General features: G+C 35.8%; 1 protein-coding gene across 1 annotated transcript in view; it reads right to left on the bottom strand.

Annotated features, from left to right (window-relative positions):
* LOC137408766 (E3 ubiquitin-protein ligase MIB2-like) overlaps positions 1-17,769 on the bottom strand; it is a 46,911-nt gene extending 29,142 nt beyond the window's left edge. Inside the window, exons 1-5 of the mRNA XM_068095349.1 lie at positions 17,692-17,769; positions 15,997-16,129; positions 13,673-13,828; positions 10,189-10,358; positions 6,702-6,810 (exon numbers count right to left, since the gene is read on the bottom strand). Coding sequence (XP_067951450.1) covers positions 6,702-6,810; positions 10,189-10,358; positions 13,673-13,828; positions 15,997-16,093 — 532 coding nt within the window. The 5' untranslated portion in view covers positions 16,094-16,129; positions 17,692-17,769. The remainder of the gene's footprint in view (positions 1-6,701; positions 6,811-10,188; positions 10,359-13,672; positions 13,829-15,996; positions 16,130-17,691) is intronic.
* Positions 17,770-17,829: the final 60 nt, after the last annotated feature.

Below are 17,829 nucleotides of genomic sequence, written 5' to 3'. Positions count from 1 at the left end.
TTTTTGATAAAAACGTTTTAAACTTTACATTAGAAGCATTTAATTTGAAACAAGCCATTTGTGCTTTTGATTTATATTATAGTTTGTATATGTACATGTATCTACTAATAAATAAGTAAATACATGGACTTGTGACAGTGCTCTGATAACTTGAACGCTCTGATAATTCGAACACTTTTGCTCGGTCCCGTGAAGTTCGAGTTATCCATGTTTGACTGTATGTATATATACATATATATTTTTTTTTCATAAATACAAACAAATAGTTACATTAATATATATAATATACATTATATATTATAGTATACAATATATATACATAATATATACAGTATATTATAGTATACATTAATATATATATATATATATATATATATATATATATATATATTCACATACTGACATACTGTTTTGTAGTAACAAAACAGTTCATGCTTCTTGTAATTTGTAATTAATATAGGTAATTACTGTAAGTGGTACAGCTTTCTCTGTGATAATGAAGTCTCTCTTCTATTGCTGAACTGCTGCGCCTGTACAAGTTTAGAGCAAATCAATGTTTCTTTTAATTACCGTTAGTGATTCAATTATCACAGCAATCTCTTTCTTTTATTCTTATCAATGTAGCCAGTCGTACTGAAGAGGGGCTCACTTCCGACGGACAGGCCTAAATACCGATAAGCCACTGGGGTTACCGTATTTTGTACGATACAAACGATACATTGTATCGTCAGGATTAAGAGAGTGATTAATAACTTTATGCATCGACTGCTTAAATTACTTTCGCAATGCTAGTAAATGGAAATATTACACTGCATTCTTGTTACCCATCTTTGTTATCTTGTTCATGATTAGCTGCAATAAACCCTATCGTTGTAATTGTGGAAATACCATACTTTGTGATTACATCCTGAGTAAACCAAAAATGTTCCTCAGCTGTGTCGATGTTGATAAGGCTATAGACATTAAATAAATTGTGTGGCAGGCCTGGAATTCATAAGGTAAAAGTGAAGAACTTGCAGTTGATGATTTGTATTAGTGTTACAGGCTAAAATACTGTTTTCTGCTAAATAGTTGATCTATAAAAACTATCTGAAGTCTCAGATTTTTTAAGAAAAGATCAGCCGATACCGATTCAGATACTTAACACCCATATCGGCACCGATAAGTCACATATCTTGCATTATCTCATCATCAGATTGGTTCAGAGGATATGAGACTAAATGTAACCACTTTTTATAAAAGAGTTGACCACAGATATCATCCTAACTAAACTGTCGTAACGATTCTGAAAACATTGTAAAATGGAAAGAAAGCATGTAAACAGCTGATGTTATCATAGTGCAAGTGAGTAGTACAGAGAGAGAGAGAGCAATAAATGAAAAAACAAAATTTCTACAAAAAATCCCTAGCAAATTTCTTGCATTGTGACAGCGACTTCTAAATTACCAAAAAACTGTTTCCACTTCCCTTAGCAACCAATGTATTTCAACAAAAAATTGTTGCTTCACAAATGACACGCATTTGTAGCAGAAATCTATAACAAGACAGGCACTGCAGGTAAACTACCAAACACTGAAAGTTTCAAAAGGACAACAACCGTAATGAAATTGAGGTCATCAACTCAGTAAGACAGAGCACCTGCACCAGCTGGCAAGGACTCAACTGCATCAGCCAGCGGCCAAAAGTGATAACTTTTCACAATGCTTCCTCCTCCATACAATTTTCAAACGACATGACACTTGAAAAGTCATTGATCTACACATCAAACCACAATGCTATTCATTGTACATGGGTTATCAATTATTCCTCAGCTAGACATTGCACACGCTTGTCTCGCTAGAGAAGTGCTGATATGGTTATAACGGAGTTGTCCTCTCAGTGATTATTCATTGACAATGTGTACCGTAAACCGATGAAATCGTCAAGGCAATGCGGATATATCGGGAATGATTTCAACTGTCAAACTCCCAATAGTTTGCCAAGCATCCACAACAGCCTGTGCAGTGTGCACCACTTCGGTGATGGTGATCTGGGCTAGTATTTCTTTGTTTCCACATTTGGACCACATTGTATAATTAGAATGTTATGCCGCAGACTATTTGCTGATGTAAACACGGATGGGTTTGTAATAGTGTGAACAATGTTGTCACAGACGATCACTGAAGTACTGTGGGGATTAACAGTGACATGCGATGATATAGTATGTACTAACCTTCGGGGAAACTGAATTCCTATGTGTAGCATAGCCTACTACCAATGTACTGAACACTTAAGCCCACTTGGATGAATAGCAAATACATTTTTTTAAAACGATTGGTTCCAGATGAGCGGACTACAGGACCTTAACAGCCAGTTTTGTGAGATCAGAGTGCTAGAAGCGGCTGCATTTTCGATTATACAACACACTTCCGTCGATAAAAATATAATCTAAAAAGACCAACAACAATCGGCTGTTCTATGCTTTAACGTTGCGTAATGTAACTTCGCTTGATTCCTTTGTAAAACGAGATAAAAGAATCAGGGCAAATCATAATCAGCTTTCATTTTGAATGTTGATTTAGTCATATCAGAAACGCATACGTAATGACTCAGTAGCTACTCAGCTACCTTTCGTTTTTAAAGTGCGTTCACACCAGGACGATTTGTTGGAGTTGTGTTTCCTCTGAGAGGGTAGGAAAGGCTTCTAGTCGATTTATAATTTGAAATGTTTTTGCAAAGACTTTACACCAAACTAACTCAAATATTGACTGTACAAAATGGCGCACTTTTTTAGTCAATGAAATGCAACGTCCACACTGTTCACCCCGAGTTATGATGTCCTTGTTTTACAGTTTCTTCGCATTATGATGTGGAACACGATGTTTTTTCGTTCCCTCGTTACGGCATTTTTCGGCCATATGACATCAACAAAATGTCTCTCTAACTTCAATTGGGTGGTCGGTGTGACGAATACGCCGGAATCACGAAAATGCCGATATCCTTCTTTTTTTTTGTGACGTCAATTTATTGTGGTTTGCCATCTTTGTGGACAACTTTATCATTGAAAACATGAAGCTTCTGCAATTAATTTTGGCGAACGACGATGTTGTTCGCAATTTTGTATAGAAACGTTGAACACTTTTTTTCCAGAGAATCCCGATATAATATCGAAATAACAGCAAAAATTCTATTCAATAACGTAAAGTGAACGGGAATGACGATTGTTTGTCTACAAATATTTAATTTCCGCGAACGAGAACATGTGCAGACGAATTGATGACGTCAAAAAAATGAAGGATAATATTCCTCGAAATACTTCGACAACGCCTGAAAAAGATATGATGCTCGCTCTCCCTCTCAGTTCAGCATTGTTTGTGTTTTATAAACGGTTGATATTGCGTGAGTGAAATGAAAATTAGTGAAAAGTAAGCGAAAGTGAAAATTTATCGCGCATTTTAGCATTTAACATAATATTTACTATAAACTTTAATTCATTATACGTATATAACTACATATATAACCACATGCATAACTTTAATTCGTTAGTCATTTGCCCCCAGTTTGATAATGACGTTAAAGAAAGAAGTAAGAAAATGATGACTATTACAACAAAGCTAGTTACCAAGTTAACTATTATTACTAAGGTTAATCACACGACCAAACACGAGCGAAGCGAGTGTGTTTGGGAGCTTTATGATAAATGCATATGTGCACACAACTCCCGAAAAGTATCCACCAACAGTCATACCCAAACCCTTGTACCGAAATCCCATCAAAAAATTTAACCTATTTTCTTGGGAGTCGTTTAATTATAATAATGATACAAAACACCTATACACCTATTTAAATATGTTACCAAGTCTTTGAAAATTGTCGACAATATCTTAAAACTTACCCATCTGATCGGATGATACACAACTAGAAAGATTCATTTGGCCTAAAGTCGCCATTAAAACCTGACAAGCCTTTTTAATCAAAATTAAGACCGGCCAACAAAACGCCCATAAAGCCGTGCGACAGATAGTAGAAAAACGTGCACATTTCACCAGTCTTTGGCATTGTCCAATTGCCGAAGGTTTCTGTAATAAACGTAGACCGTTTGTTTCACCTTCGGTAAATCGTAACATTATGACATTGCAATATTAATTTACGGGTACGAAAATTTGGTACACAGTTTATCAGCCTATGTTTTTTTGTCCAATTACCGAAGGTTTCATTAAATTATCTAGAACATTAGCCAAATTTCTTTACATCTTATGTAGAAGCTAGGGCCGAACTACAACGCCCCTTTATGACAAGAACATTTCTTTATTTTGCTCCAGATTGCAGAAAACTTCCAGACACACGTGAATGCTAATGCTTGCTTTCTGTTAGGCCACTCATTTTTTATTTTTAGGTTCACGGATTTTTTCAACACATTTTAGAGTATGTCGGTCGAAATAAAAATGTCAATGCCTGTTTTTTTTGTTTTTTTAATGGCAAATTTTCAATGTCGAAATTAGAAAATAAAATAGACATACATACACACACACGCACGCTCATACATACATAATATATATATATACAAAAAACTATACAAATAAATATTTCCATGCAAATATAGATAATAACATAGCTCACTAAACAAACAAATTATAGACATATACTACGTGACTAGAGCTTGTCAAGCAGATATTAAAAAAGAAACACACAAAATTACAAAAAGTTTAAATCAGCTGTTACATGTATGCAGCCCCAGAAAATCTTGAGTTGATTTCCTTGCAATGAAGTAGATGTTTTCACGTAAAGATAGTGTGAAGAAATTAGCAAGCATACTCGATATATGAGCAATAAGAAGAAAGCTGCGAACAAATTTCTTTTTTGCTTGAAAGTTTCAAGATAGTTCTAAACACAGCTGCTTCGCGCAGCGTCGATATAACAATAATAGTAATGATAAAGAAAACATTTCAAATACAATTTGCAAATTGTAATCGGTCAAGTGACTATCGTCAGAATAATTCGTCAAACTGCAATAAGGCTAGTAAAGCCAACCAAGAATTATTCTACATTATCCCGTAATTGGCTTCCCATAACTATCAAAATATTCATCTTAAGTGGAAGTAAATGTTTTAAAAGTCCAGAATTTATGGCAGTCGTCAAAATCAAAACTCTTCGTCAATTCAACAGCGTCTAGCACATTTCAACTTAATCATTATCATTAAATATGTGAATCCAGAACAGACAAAACCAAAAAGTCCGTTTTCCATTCCTTTCTTAGCAGTAAAAATGGTGTCGAAATGGATTCGCTAGGTTTGCAACCACTAGTAATATCCTGAAAACGGGCTCTGCACGATACGTTCGCACCTTTCGTTCGAGCATTGTCGACACTAAACAACAAGAAAATCACCGTTTGGCCGCTCTGGGTGCTGAAATTTTGCTGCCTCATAGAACGCACTCATAGAATTTTGCTGCCTCGTATTGTTCTATGAGGCAGCCAGAGGCTGCCTCATAGAACAATACGGCCCTGGTTACAAGAAATCTAACGTTACGTTTTCAAAAAAAAACATTAATCAACAAATTGCAAGTTTCGGCGGTTCAAATAAAAATAAAAGTACACATAAACTTTTTATTTTTTCAGCGGTAGTTTTTATCTCGCGACGGCGGATCCGTGAACCTAATAATCAAAAATGAGTGGCCTTACAGATCACTGTCAAAACCATTCCACCTTCAACACAACCAACTTTCAAACTGTGTATATTACACAGTAGCTTGCCATTTTACTTCTAATATTGCATTTCTCCTATTGCAGGGGAGAGATATAAACATGTAATATTTTCCTTTCATTATTGCTGTTTGTTGTACATAATAACACGCAGTACATTACAGCTACCATTGCAGCTACCATTGCAGTTCTCCTATTGCACTGCAGTGCCATTTGACTGCTAATATTGCATTTCTCAACCAGCAGTACCTTTTTATTCCATTATCACTTTGGTTGTGGGCTGTATGACAGGGGAATTTCTAGTACACTAATTTATTACTAATTTTTAACAAGTACAATATGTACAGTAAAGCCTGTATTTGAATGCTACCTTTATTCAAACACCGCCTCTATTTGAGGGTCACTATGGGCAAAGGGTTGAAAAATAGAGCGCCGCCCTTTAATAGCACGCCACTTCTATTTAAATGTTTACTTGCAACAAAATTTACATTACAGTTCTTTGGTATCAAAAGATTCACCATGTCCTACTCTGCTGTGTAGTAGGTACGAAATATGTGGAAATGTGATTACAAGCTCTTAAAAGCTCAAAAACGAAGCTTTTGAGTGACTGGGACAACACTGTTTTTATCACCATTTTTGTTTTACGCCAAACAGATGTTGTCAGCGTGGAAGCAACTCCCTTAAATCGTCCTGGTGTAAAGACACTGTCATACCAAATGTAAGATTATCAGAAAGTTTTCAAAGAAGCCATTAACACACTGGGAGGTAATTTTACTAAAACTAAAAATATTCCTTGCTGACAGATTAGCAAGTAAAATACATTAGTATATTGCTTATAAATATGTTACAACGCTGTCAACTCTTATTAAATATTACTGGAAAAACACGAAACATTGCCTAGCCAAACCGGCTGTGCCCAAAGACATAATGTGTGCAAAGAACTAAAGGAAGTCGTCTTCTACGTGACAATGACAACTCTAGCGTATGATTTGCAAACATCTAGAATCTATAGCCTACTTACCATCCTGATTGCCCCACTCCCAAGCTGGCCCTCGTTCTACCTTGGCACCAGGGAATATGCCTTTCGCCTCCAGGACAGTACATCCCTGCCTCTTGCCAACCTTGGTAGGCTGAAAAAATGAGAGAATCCCTCTGACTGCCGCTGAGTGCAGTAGTAAACAACATTTCTTAACACACTGCAGTTATTAGAACCAAACACCTGCTACATTTGACAGAAAAGCAAGAGAATTCCATCTTCAATGACAAGCTATACTTGACATTTAGTAAATGCATCGTTATTTCCTGTTATCTATTCTAGTAGCACAATCACTTGCTATAACATTGCAGCCTATAATACTGGCAAACATCCAATCCTCAGTCAATCTACACCATATTAGCATGTAAACAGTATAAACAGAAAAGTGAGTCATGAAGGATGAAAGATGAACAGCTCCTAGATAAATGCCAGATGATAGGATAACAACATAACAAGAAGATGGATTCTGGGTAACACCCTAACTTCCTTCTTAATTTCACTAAGAGAACAATAAACAGTAATAAACTTGGAAAACAGTAATATTGGAGGTGCAGTATAGTGCAGACAAAGAGTGTGTATTATGGCATGCTCCATGGACAACTCTGCAAATGTTTCTAGAGAAGACAACTACCAAAATATGCTGAAAGTATTACTTTTCTTGTTATTTGTTTCACTGACAGATCAACAACAGTTGTATCATGATGTTATACGATGATCACGACAATTATAGATGTATTTATGCACATGATAGATGTATTTATGCTGACAATGGATGTATTTATGCATACAATAGATGTATTTATGCTGACAATAGATGTAGTTATGGAAACAATAGATGTACTTATGCTGACAATAGATGTATTTATGCAGACAATAGATGCAAATATGCTGACAATAGATGTATTTATGCAGAAAATAGATGCATTTACGCTGACAATAGATGTATTTATGCAGACAATAGATGTATTTATGCAGACAATAGATGTATTTATGCTGACAATAGATGCATTTATGCTGACAATAGATGCATTTATGCTGACAATAGATGTATTTATGCTGATAATAGACGTATTTTGCTGGTGTTAATACTAAACTGTGCGGTTGTAGGTTTACATGACCTGAAATCATCAGTGAAAACAGATGCAAATGGTTTAGGATACGTTTGGTAGATTTTTAGAAACAGCTTCTTGTGAACATACTACTTATGGAACTATATCGAAGTGTTTTTATGCCATATTCCAACAGGGTGGATGATTGTGTAACAGGCAATACGTTGGAAACAATACACTGTAAAAAGATACAGCATATTCCTAGCATATATCAATAACAATAAATACTGTCAGAAGATTATGGAGCCAGCCATGCAAAACAGGATGAAATAGATTACAAGCAATCTCGGTATGCCTATATATGATAAGGAGAAAACTTATGGGTCTAAAACCTGCTTTTATCAGACACCCATATGCCATCACAGATATTCCATTGGACACCCACATGCCATCACAGTTATTCCATTGAACAGTCACATGCTATCATGGTTATTCCATTAGACACCCACATGCCAACACAGTTATTCCATTGGAAACCCACATGCCATCACAGTTATTCCATTGGACACCCACATACCATCACAGTTATTCCATTGAACACTCACATGTCATCATGGTTATTCCATTGGACACCCACATGCCAACACAGTTATTCCATTGGACACCCACATGCCATCACAGTTAATCCATTGGACACCCACATACCATCACAGTTATTCCATTGAACACTCACACGCCATCATGGTTATTCCATCGGACACTCAAATGCCAACACAAATATTCCATTGGACACCCACATGCCACCACGATTATTCCATTGGACACCCACATGCAATCACAGTTATTCCATTGGACACCCACATGCCATCACAGTTATTCCACTGGACACCCACATGCCATCACAATTATTCCATTGAACACTCACATGCCATCATGATTATTGCATTGGACACCCACATACCACCACAGCTCACACTGATCAAGCATGGAGATAAAGTTTCACCAAACCAACTATATCAATTTATGTAATATATCTTTCACACCAATGTTCAAATATGCTCTCCGTCAGTTTTCTGTCAGAATCTCTGCGCAAGCAGTGAACACTGTGAACTCAGATTAACACTGCTGGTAAGCTCAGCTGCTCACACATGGATAAGGAAATGAACCTGCATGAACTGAAATCAATAACTATATATACCCTCAAGCCACAAAGATTGTGCGATGGAAATAACATACTCAGCAGGCTATAGCTGGGATTCCACAAGTACTAAACCAATAATATGTGATAAATGCCATTAATTCAGAAATATGTACTAAAGTTAAACCAAATTAAACAACTTTGAACTACAGAAGCCATATCAATTTTTGATAATGTGGTATACTATATGTATATATAATATATGATATGCGATATATACATATATGGCACTTGACTAGACCTATAGATAAATAATGGAGAATAAAATCAACCAGTTACAGATCACTATCGGTCTAGCTGCAAGACCCAGCAACGATACCCACTGCATGAAGCAAGTGTATGCTTACTGTTAACCTTTTGTACCGTTGGTTATGAGGGAGGGCTGACAATCCAGCCAATAAGAATACAAGTTTTTTACAGAAACGGGAGAAAAATCAGCAAACCAAGTATGTAAAACAGTTTCAGGTATATCATAAAAAGAACGCACCAGAGATTAACAATACATATTATGATACCTTGTTGGCAAATGACCCAACCAATGGCATGGTAAACTTTGCGTAGGTTACCGGTTTGAGTCCTAAACACTGCTAATGTTTCTTACAAATTTACTGACATGCACTGTAGCTACCTAGGCTACATGTAGCAAATGGCAATAAACTGCAGGATTTGGACTGACTACAGGGAAGATATTACTCTACAATGCAAACATAGAAAAAATCAGCATTAATAGTCAGCACACCCTTTCTGCGGCATCAGCAAGACCTTAAAAATGCTGGTGCTGTTAGGGCCATATCTCCAAGGGTAATTTTGTTTGTAAAAAGCAAGCTTTCAACATGCTTGGCAATTAGTGGAAAAAAGGAGTCATTGTGGCTTGAGATTTAGCATCATTCACAGATATACAAACATACATGTACTGTGGATGTAAAAGGAATATGGATGCCAATCAGCAATCTAGCCCGAATTCTATGTCCAATAGCCTTAGGGCTAGCAACCTGTCTAGAAGTTTTAGTAACTGCATTACTGTGTAGCAGCGCATAGCTCTAGCCAATTTATAACATCTCAAAAGGGATATCATCAATGTTTGTCAACAAATAAAGCAAGATGATAGTACGTAAAAGCTAACAAATGTCTGTGAACATAGTGTATTTTGACAACTCGTGCTACTTTCAACGGCATGTAAAACAGCTCTCAACCTACCAACCCAAGTGGTGGCCGGAGAACTCACCTTGCAATTAGCGGTGATCTGCCTGAGGAATACGTGGGTGTTGTCGTGTTTGCCAGCGGAGTAGCAAGCGCTGCAGAGATCAAAGTCCTTACACTTACTGCAGCTCCACCTGATGCCCGCGATGCCTTGCTCTGAGCAGCCATCACAGATGACACTCGGGTGCTTCACCCCTGCAGCACACAAATCAGTCAGCTGGAGCTGTCTTATCAGTTAACCTGTCTGTCTAACCAGTATGTTTATTAAAGCCAGCTGAACTGTAAACGCACTGCCCTGGTTCATATCTTTCTTTTTCTGGAGGAAAATACACATTTCAAAAACAATCAATACAAATTAAAAACTGCCAAATTTGGAGTTTAACAAGTCAGACATTTGTATTTCCTTTTTATCATTTGTAACTTGTTTGTCCGTATAAAGATATTGCAAATTACCGTAAAACCTCCTATTTTAATGTTGCCTTTATTTAAACACCACTATAGAAGAGTTGAGAAATAGAGCGCCACTCTTTATTTAAACACCACTATAGAAGAGTTGAGAAATAGAGCGCCACTCTTTATTTAAACACCACTATAGAAGAGTTGAGAAATAGAGCGCCACTCTTTATTTAAACACCACTATAGAATAGTTGAGAAATAGAGCGCCACTCTTTATTTAAACACCACTATAGAAGAGTTGAGAAATAGAGCGCCACTCTTTATTTAAACACCACTATAGAAGAGTTGAGAAATAGAGCGCCACTCTTTATTTAAACACCACTATAGAAGAGTTGAGAAATAGAGCGCCACTCTTTATTTAAACACCACTATAGAAGAGTTGAGAAATAGAGCGCCACTCTTTATTTAAACACCACTATAGAAGAGTTGAGAAATAGAGCGCCACTCTTTAATTGAACGCCGCTTTGACATTCTCTGATCTTTAAAACCCATAATAGCAAGTGATCAGTAGAAAAGTGTCCACAAACCGGTACGAATAATGACTAGGTTACATCCGGAACGATTGACTCTTTCGTGGCTACTGTTTGTATCGAAGTCCGTTTTCTAACTCCAAAGCTTACGGTTTTGTTTCAAACTTTGAAAGCAACACCATAGAAATGATTAATAACTGTATCAGGTTAATAGTAGTTCCTTGTTTAAAGCTGCCTTAATACTTCGACGTACTTAAAAACGGTTTACAATTACTATGGAATCTGTACTACAATTTTCAGGTTAAGTATTGTGTTTAACGCGCATGCGGCTAAAGGTTTATCATTATTTTCACGAAACCTTTTTCCAAATAGCAACGTGTAAAAGTTTTGCTTTGCTAAAAACTTGTTTGAATGCTAATATCGACTAGTTCATCAGTGCAGAAGAAAAATTGAGATCAAAAGACACTGTGGAAGGTATTGAAAAGCCAAAAGATGAAATGGTTCTACACGAAAGCAACAATCAGAACGCAACTGGCCAAGCAACTGATTCAAATATTTTTGTTTCAAAAAAGGTTAATTTTTGTTTTTGCGGGTATTATAAATATGGTTTGTCTAGTTCACTTGTTTTTGAATATATATTTGTATCATTTGATAGATTACTATTATGTATAACTTATAAATATGCAGATTTAGAGCATTATATTTTATAGCATCATTGCTGTCATCTAAACTCGGCTTACAGTGGATCCACGCTCATAACTCCTGTTCTATTGCACATATAAAGCCAGTTTTGGCTGCAAACTGTAGCAAACATATCAATGAGTGTAATGAGTTTCATGCAACATTGTTAAATATAAGCCTAATTATAAAATAAAAATATGCCTTGAAATTACAAATGAAACGAAAGATTGAAAGCTTCAACAAATTACAAAGCAGTACACATGCAATATAATATCATCGCAGGCAATAGATATCAACTGATAGAGATATGTCTCAGCTTTACCATGCATATTCATTTAGAGATCTCCGACAAGTTGGAGGTAAGTTAGCAGATTTCTTGCATCAAACATGGTTAATGTCGCTGTACCCGAAGGAGAGTGCAAAATGTAAGCAATGAGCATAAAAGAGTTAATATTGAAAAATACAAAGCCGCTCTCTATTGGAATGTCCTCTCTAATAAAACACCATTACAGGAGAAGGGTTAAAAAATAGAGCGCCATGGCGTTCAAATAGAGGTTTTACGATATGTCCTCTTTTGTGCGCCTATCGATATATACCGTAAATTAACGTAAATTTGTATACCGTACAACGTAAAGGCTCCTATAACGTATAACGTAAACAGTATACTTCTATAACGTAAATTTCACAGAACGTAAAGAATTTAAGCAGAGTTTGCTTTGTACAATGTAAAGGAATCTGTATAACATAAAGTATCAAGTCGGTACAAATTCTCAAATTCAATTTGAGTAACAAGAATCTCATAGTTGATCTTAAAAATATCACTTACTCTCTTGTCGCACTTGAAAGAGAAAACGATGTATAGAGCTCTCTATTATACATCCTAGTAAACTGGCAGTCTAGTGTGTCATGAGAGGTCCCTATTATATATACTAGTAGACAGGCAATCTAGTTCTGGTATGAGAGATTATCAGGTATGTCGACAGAGCACAAAAATTAAGTAGCCGGGCAATAATTCTGAAATACTTCAAGCTTATCATTGGTGCAGATGTTGGCGTGTCAGTATACCAAGCTGAATGTCATGAGGTTTAGTCTTATCGAAAGCGACCTTCTATCCTAACATTAAAATCTGGCGGCAGATAGATGGATGGTCATACATACACCGTTCCTAATACATATAGCAGTGCTATATTTGTATGTCATTTTAGACATAAAATATTTTGCAGTATGTTTTTGTAGAATAGAGCTTGCTGTCTAGAAGAAATGAAAAGAACTGATGTATATTGTGTATATATTGTGTATATGTATATGTACATTGAAGTTGTACGCTCCCCCTAACTCATTGTGAAATTACCGTGATCACGAACCACAAACCGAGGGAAAGTGATAAGAAACTTGCTCATACAAACCATTAATACTACAGTCTCCTACTGTATAGTCTTTAACCCATTAATACTACAGCTACTGTACAGTCTTTAACTTAAAAAGTTAAGTCTAGTTTTTCCCTTTGGAAAGGCCAAATGAGTGAGTTTTGGACGATGTTAGAATGGATTAGACAATTTACATGTATTTTATTGTTGATATAATGTAACTTCCTATAACGTAAATGTGGGAATTTCTACTGCATATGTATGTATGTATATATATATACATGTGCAGTAAATATATTTACATACGTTAGTAAATAGATCTATATATATATATATATATATATATATATATATATATATATATATATATATATATTTACTAAGTTAGAAATGCTAGTTTCGTAAATAATAATAAATAAAAAGCATTCAATACACTATGTGCGCAGTGAATTACGGAAGAGCAGACCAATCCTAGTTGATGTAGCAAAAAGGAAGTGAACATGGCTCACGCTACAATAGAAAAGTGACTATGTACCTGCAGGAGCGTTGTCATATATCCTCAAATCATATGCTCCCTGGTAACCAACTCTGTAGTTGGTCTTATTGCCAGAGTCCCACTGCACGACTACAGTCTTGTCAGGAGAAGTCTTACTCCCTGGTCTACCAATCTCTATCACAGTGCCCACATGACCTACAATTAATTAATTGAAAGCAAAATGGCAGGTTGATGAGAAAGGTTAGCGCCAGTTTAAGGAAAAAAACAAGTCTTTATTTTGCAAACTAATGAAGTATCAGATAAAAGTGCTGGCTTTATTGCAGCAGAGGTGTCCGAAAGCTAATCAAAAGGGTTGAAGGCATGTAAGTCATCAGACCAATCTACTAATGCTGACAAAAGACCAGCAAGCCATAGTAATATATTTGCTAAGGTATCTAACGGCTCAACTCTTTCCCTCTCTCCCACTAAATTAATTATTTTACTAAGAGGCAGTTTTTACTAGTTTCTTTACTACTGCTCTTTACAATAAGGGCACATATAAACTGTCATAACTGCTGAACAACATGATCATCAACAAATCTTTTAATACCAAATTAATCGGCATAAAATTTTACATCAGCCTATGCCATAAAAATGTCATAAATGTGTTGCAGAATGAGCTTGGACACTTTTTCATCCCTTCTCGCTACAATCATGAGCATGTCTGAGTCAACAATCTATCAATATTATCACAGCTTACGGCATTATTATTACCGCTAAAAATATAATAACCACTATCAGCAGTAGTGTTGCTCAAGAGAAGTCACCTATTGTCTGTAGATCTAAAATTACACACACATTCATAGCTGTAATGCATCTGACATGACCGGTCATTGCTAAGAAAGATTTGTGACAAAGAATAAAGATGTTGCAAAGCGAAACTATGCTCTGGATGGTTTGTAAACATATTTTCTATTGGCTCAGCAGATGCAGATATTTGTTTCCCTTTGTTTAAATACAGACCTGATAGGCTACGAAATTAACTAGCAACTAATCAGAAACAATTTGTATGTAGCCTACTAAAGCTGCACCATGCGGCTCTTGGCCATACGCAAACACTTCGCCGAGCTGAACTAGGCAGCTTGTTATAAGGAAAGAGTTTAAAGTGCCACAATGGGTTGTCAATTTGTAAGTGGCAATATTTTGTACCAACGTGACGCTGACCTTTACTTTTATGAAGAATATTTTATACAAATTTAAAAATTTTTGATTTTTCATATATGAAAAATCAATAAATTTTGTATATTTTGTAAATTTTTATATGGTCTATAGATATATCTATAGACCATATAAAAATAAAAAATTGTGTTTTCCAGGGACTGTACAAAAAATGTGTTTACTTGAAACAGTTTGCAACAGTAAAAAGTGAATTAGGAGCCAGTGAACTAATTACCGGAATTAGTGAACCAACACGCAACATCACTGCGTAGTGAATAGACTGTGGTGTCATAACAAGCCACTCTTAATCATACGAATATTATAGATAAATTATATAATATTTTGTATATTAATCGATGTATAAATCTTGAAGTTTGTGTCTCTGTCTTTCGGTAGGTCCAGTTGGAGCTATTAAAATCTTGAAATGAAGAACCCGCATTACGGAAGATTGGATCTCGGAACCTCCTGTTCACCAGGCAAATTCCGTACCAATTTAGCTACACAAGATTGATGGAATCATTGGGCAATATATGTCGCTATGTGGGTTAAAACAAGCTACCGCTCTTCGTTACTGCGCAACATCACTCTAGTTATCTACGGCTATTACTAATACGTATTAGTAATAGCCGTAGATAACTAGCTTACCTAAATTAGCCATTGGCAATATTCAAGGCTAATAGTAAGTGGCATTGTTTATAAGCTGACTCTATAAGTGCAGCATTGCTATCACTGCTTATAAGCTGATTTTTAATACCCTTGCAACGTCGGACATTCCGCTAATATTATAACTTAGCCTTTAATCAATTAACACCTGACTGCTGTTGCAATGGGTCGACTTGGTTGAGAAATGTAAGATTTTTACTGGAAAGCTGGCGTAAAAACATGTTTGAAAACAATTACTAAGTGCTGTCAGAAATACTGATAAATTATGATACTTTAAAAACTAGTATAAATCAAGTTGTAAACTTGAAGCGTGTAACATCCTGAGGAATAAAGGAGACAACAATATTGAACAGACTGGTTTTGCTTAAACGACACCTCAATGAAGAATAGCTAGATTTAAAAAATGAAAATAAAATGACTTTCATTTGTATAAAAAAAAGTGGTAGACAAGAAACTATAAAAAGGAGACTGTCGACAAGAACTTATTCATGTATGTCAAGTACCTTCCCCATCATCCTGTGTAGCCCACTTCCAATCAGGGCCTCGTACTACTCTTGTGCCCACTGACATTCCTGCCGGAGCCATCATCACCCCAGACATCTCCAGTTTTTGCCAGAGAGGTTGTTAAGAGGTGAGCTAATAAGCAATGATTATACCTGTTACAAACACAGCAATGACATCAAAGTTAAATGTATTTAAGATCAGCAAGTTGTCAAAGCGATGCAACATCTTGTTAGTAGGGCTTTCTTAAAGGGGATGTCAAGGTGACAGTGAAAATGACTAAAAAGCAGATAACCCTGATACAATTTAGAGTAATGTATTTATGGAGCTTTGGTTATATTTATTAGGTATCACCAACCATTAACCTATATATATAAATCTATGTGCTGGTCATTTTGTTAAACCCTGTGTTCAGTTATAATAATTAAAATCTAGCAATGAAAAATGTGCACAGCACTGGATTTGATCTCAAGACCTCCAGATTTAGAGGGGGTCTATCTAGCCTAACCATCTAGAGGGGATCTGTGTAGCCTAACCATTAAGCTACACAGAATACAACGGATCATTGGGCAAATAGTCATTACACTGGTTAAAACACTCGCTTAAAGCACTTGCTTGGGATTAATAATTAGCACTGTTGACTATTACGCGTAACAATTGTTAAGCTAGCCCAGAAGGAGGGTATTGTTTTAGTAAAGATTTAGCTTTCCAGGTAAGTTACTCAAATTCATTAGGTAATTAGTCTACTACCCGCGCAGTGCCGGCCATTTGGCTAGTACTAATGTAAATTCGGGTGGTTTCTTCCTGAAACAAATTCCTTTGGACAAAACAATAAATGAAAAATATTTCAGCTCTAACATGCTTTGTTGTAAACCGTGCTAAGTCACTATCGTAAAATATTACAAGTGACTGAAACTCATAACTCTTCAATTTTTTCTACCATTATTTAAGGCAGGTCGTTTTGATGTTGCACAAAATAGTTCAGTCTTTATCTGATCTAGAAATACAGTAATAAAATACAAAATACCTGCAGTAGAAATCAAGATTAACTTGGGTATGAAAGTTCAGGAAAAAATTCAGTAAGAGATCTTTTGTCAACTCGCACAAAAACAACCTATTTTGTAACAAATATGATGATTTTTAGTCAATAATACCAAAAATATTAGCCTACTTTGTTGTTTTAGCAAAACGTTTTTTACTTCCTGTTTACTATCCCAAGGGTGCTTTTTGTGATCCCGTGTAGCTTTTTAGAATTATTAACAAGTTCATCATATTATATGCTTGCCGAATTGTTAGGACGTCTTTTCTTTAGGAAGATAGTGAAGTTGGTGTGAGTGCTTAATATTTTCAAAAGAGACAAATCTAAATCCCTGAGACAAATAAACTAAGGGATTAAGATAAATTACCTTAAGGGGTTGCAATCATATTTACAGACAACTGTCTTGAGTGGTATTTGTGAAACACAGACCGTTGATTATGCAATAAAACCTTATAAGGATGGACACAATCAACATGATTAGCTTTTAACGCCACTACCTAACTCCCTACACTATATTGCACGAACTTTGGTAAGTTTGAACTCTCAACAAAGCTTAAAACAATATTTATTGTACTAAATAGAAGTTATCAAGCTATGAATAAAAAATGCTGTAATTAAAAATCTATTCCACGAATCAAATAATGTAAACACCGCTTGCCTTCGGTGGAGAAACGCTACACTTTTGTTAGAATATAAGTTTCCGTTCCTAACAGTATTTTAACATCGATACGACCGCCGTAACCTTTATGACGTCGTGATTCACGTTCTACTTCTTTGTTCACGAGAGGTCGCGGTG

The sequence above is a fragment of the Watersipora subatra genome, chromosome 11, assembly GCF_963576615.1.
Source record: "Watersipora subatra chromosome 11, tzWatSuba1.1, whole genome shotgun sequence".
NCBI lineage: Eukaryota > Metazoa > Bryozoa > Gymnolaemata > Cheilostomatida > Watersiporidae > Watersipora > Watersipora subatra.
Note: the sequence above shows the minus strand (reverse complement) of the source record. Positions and strands in the feature narration are given on the sequence as shown.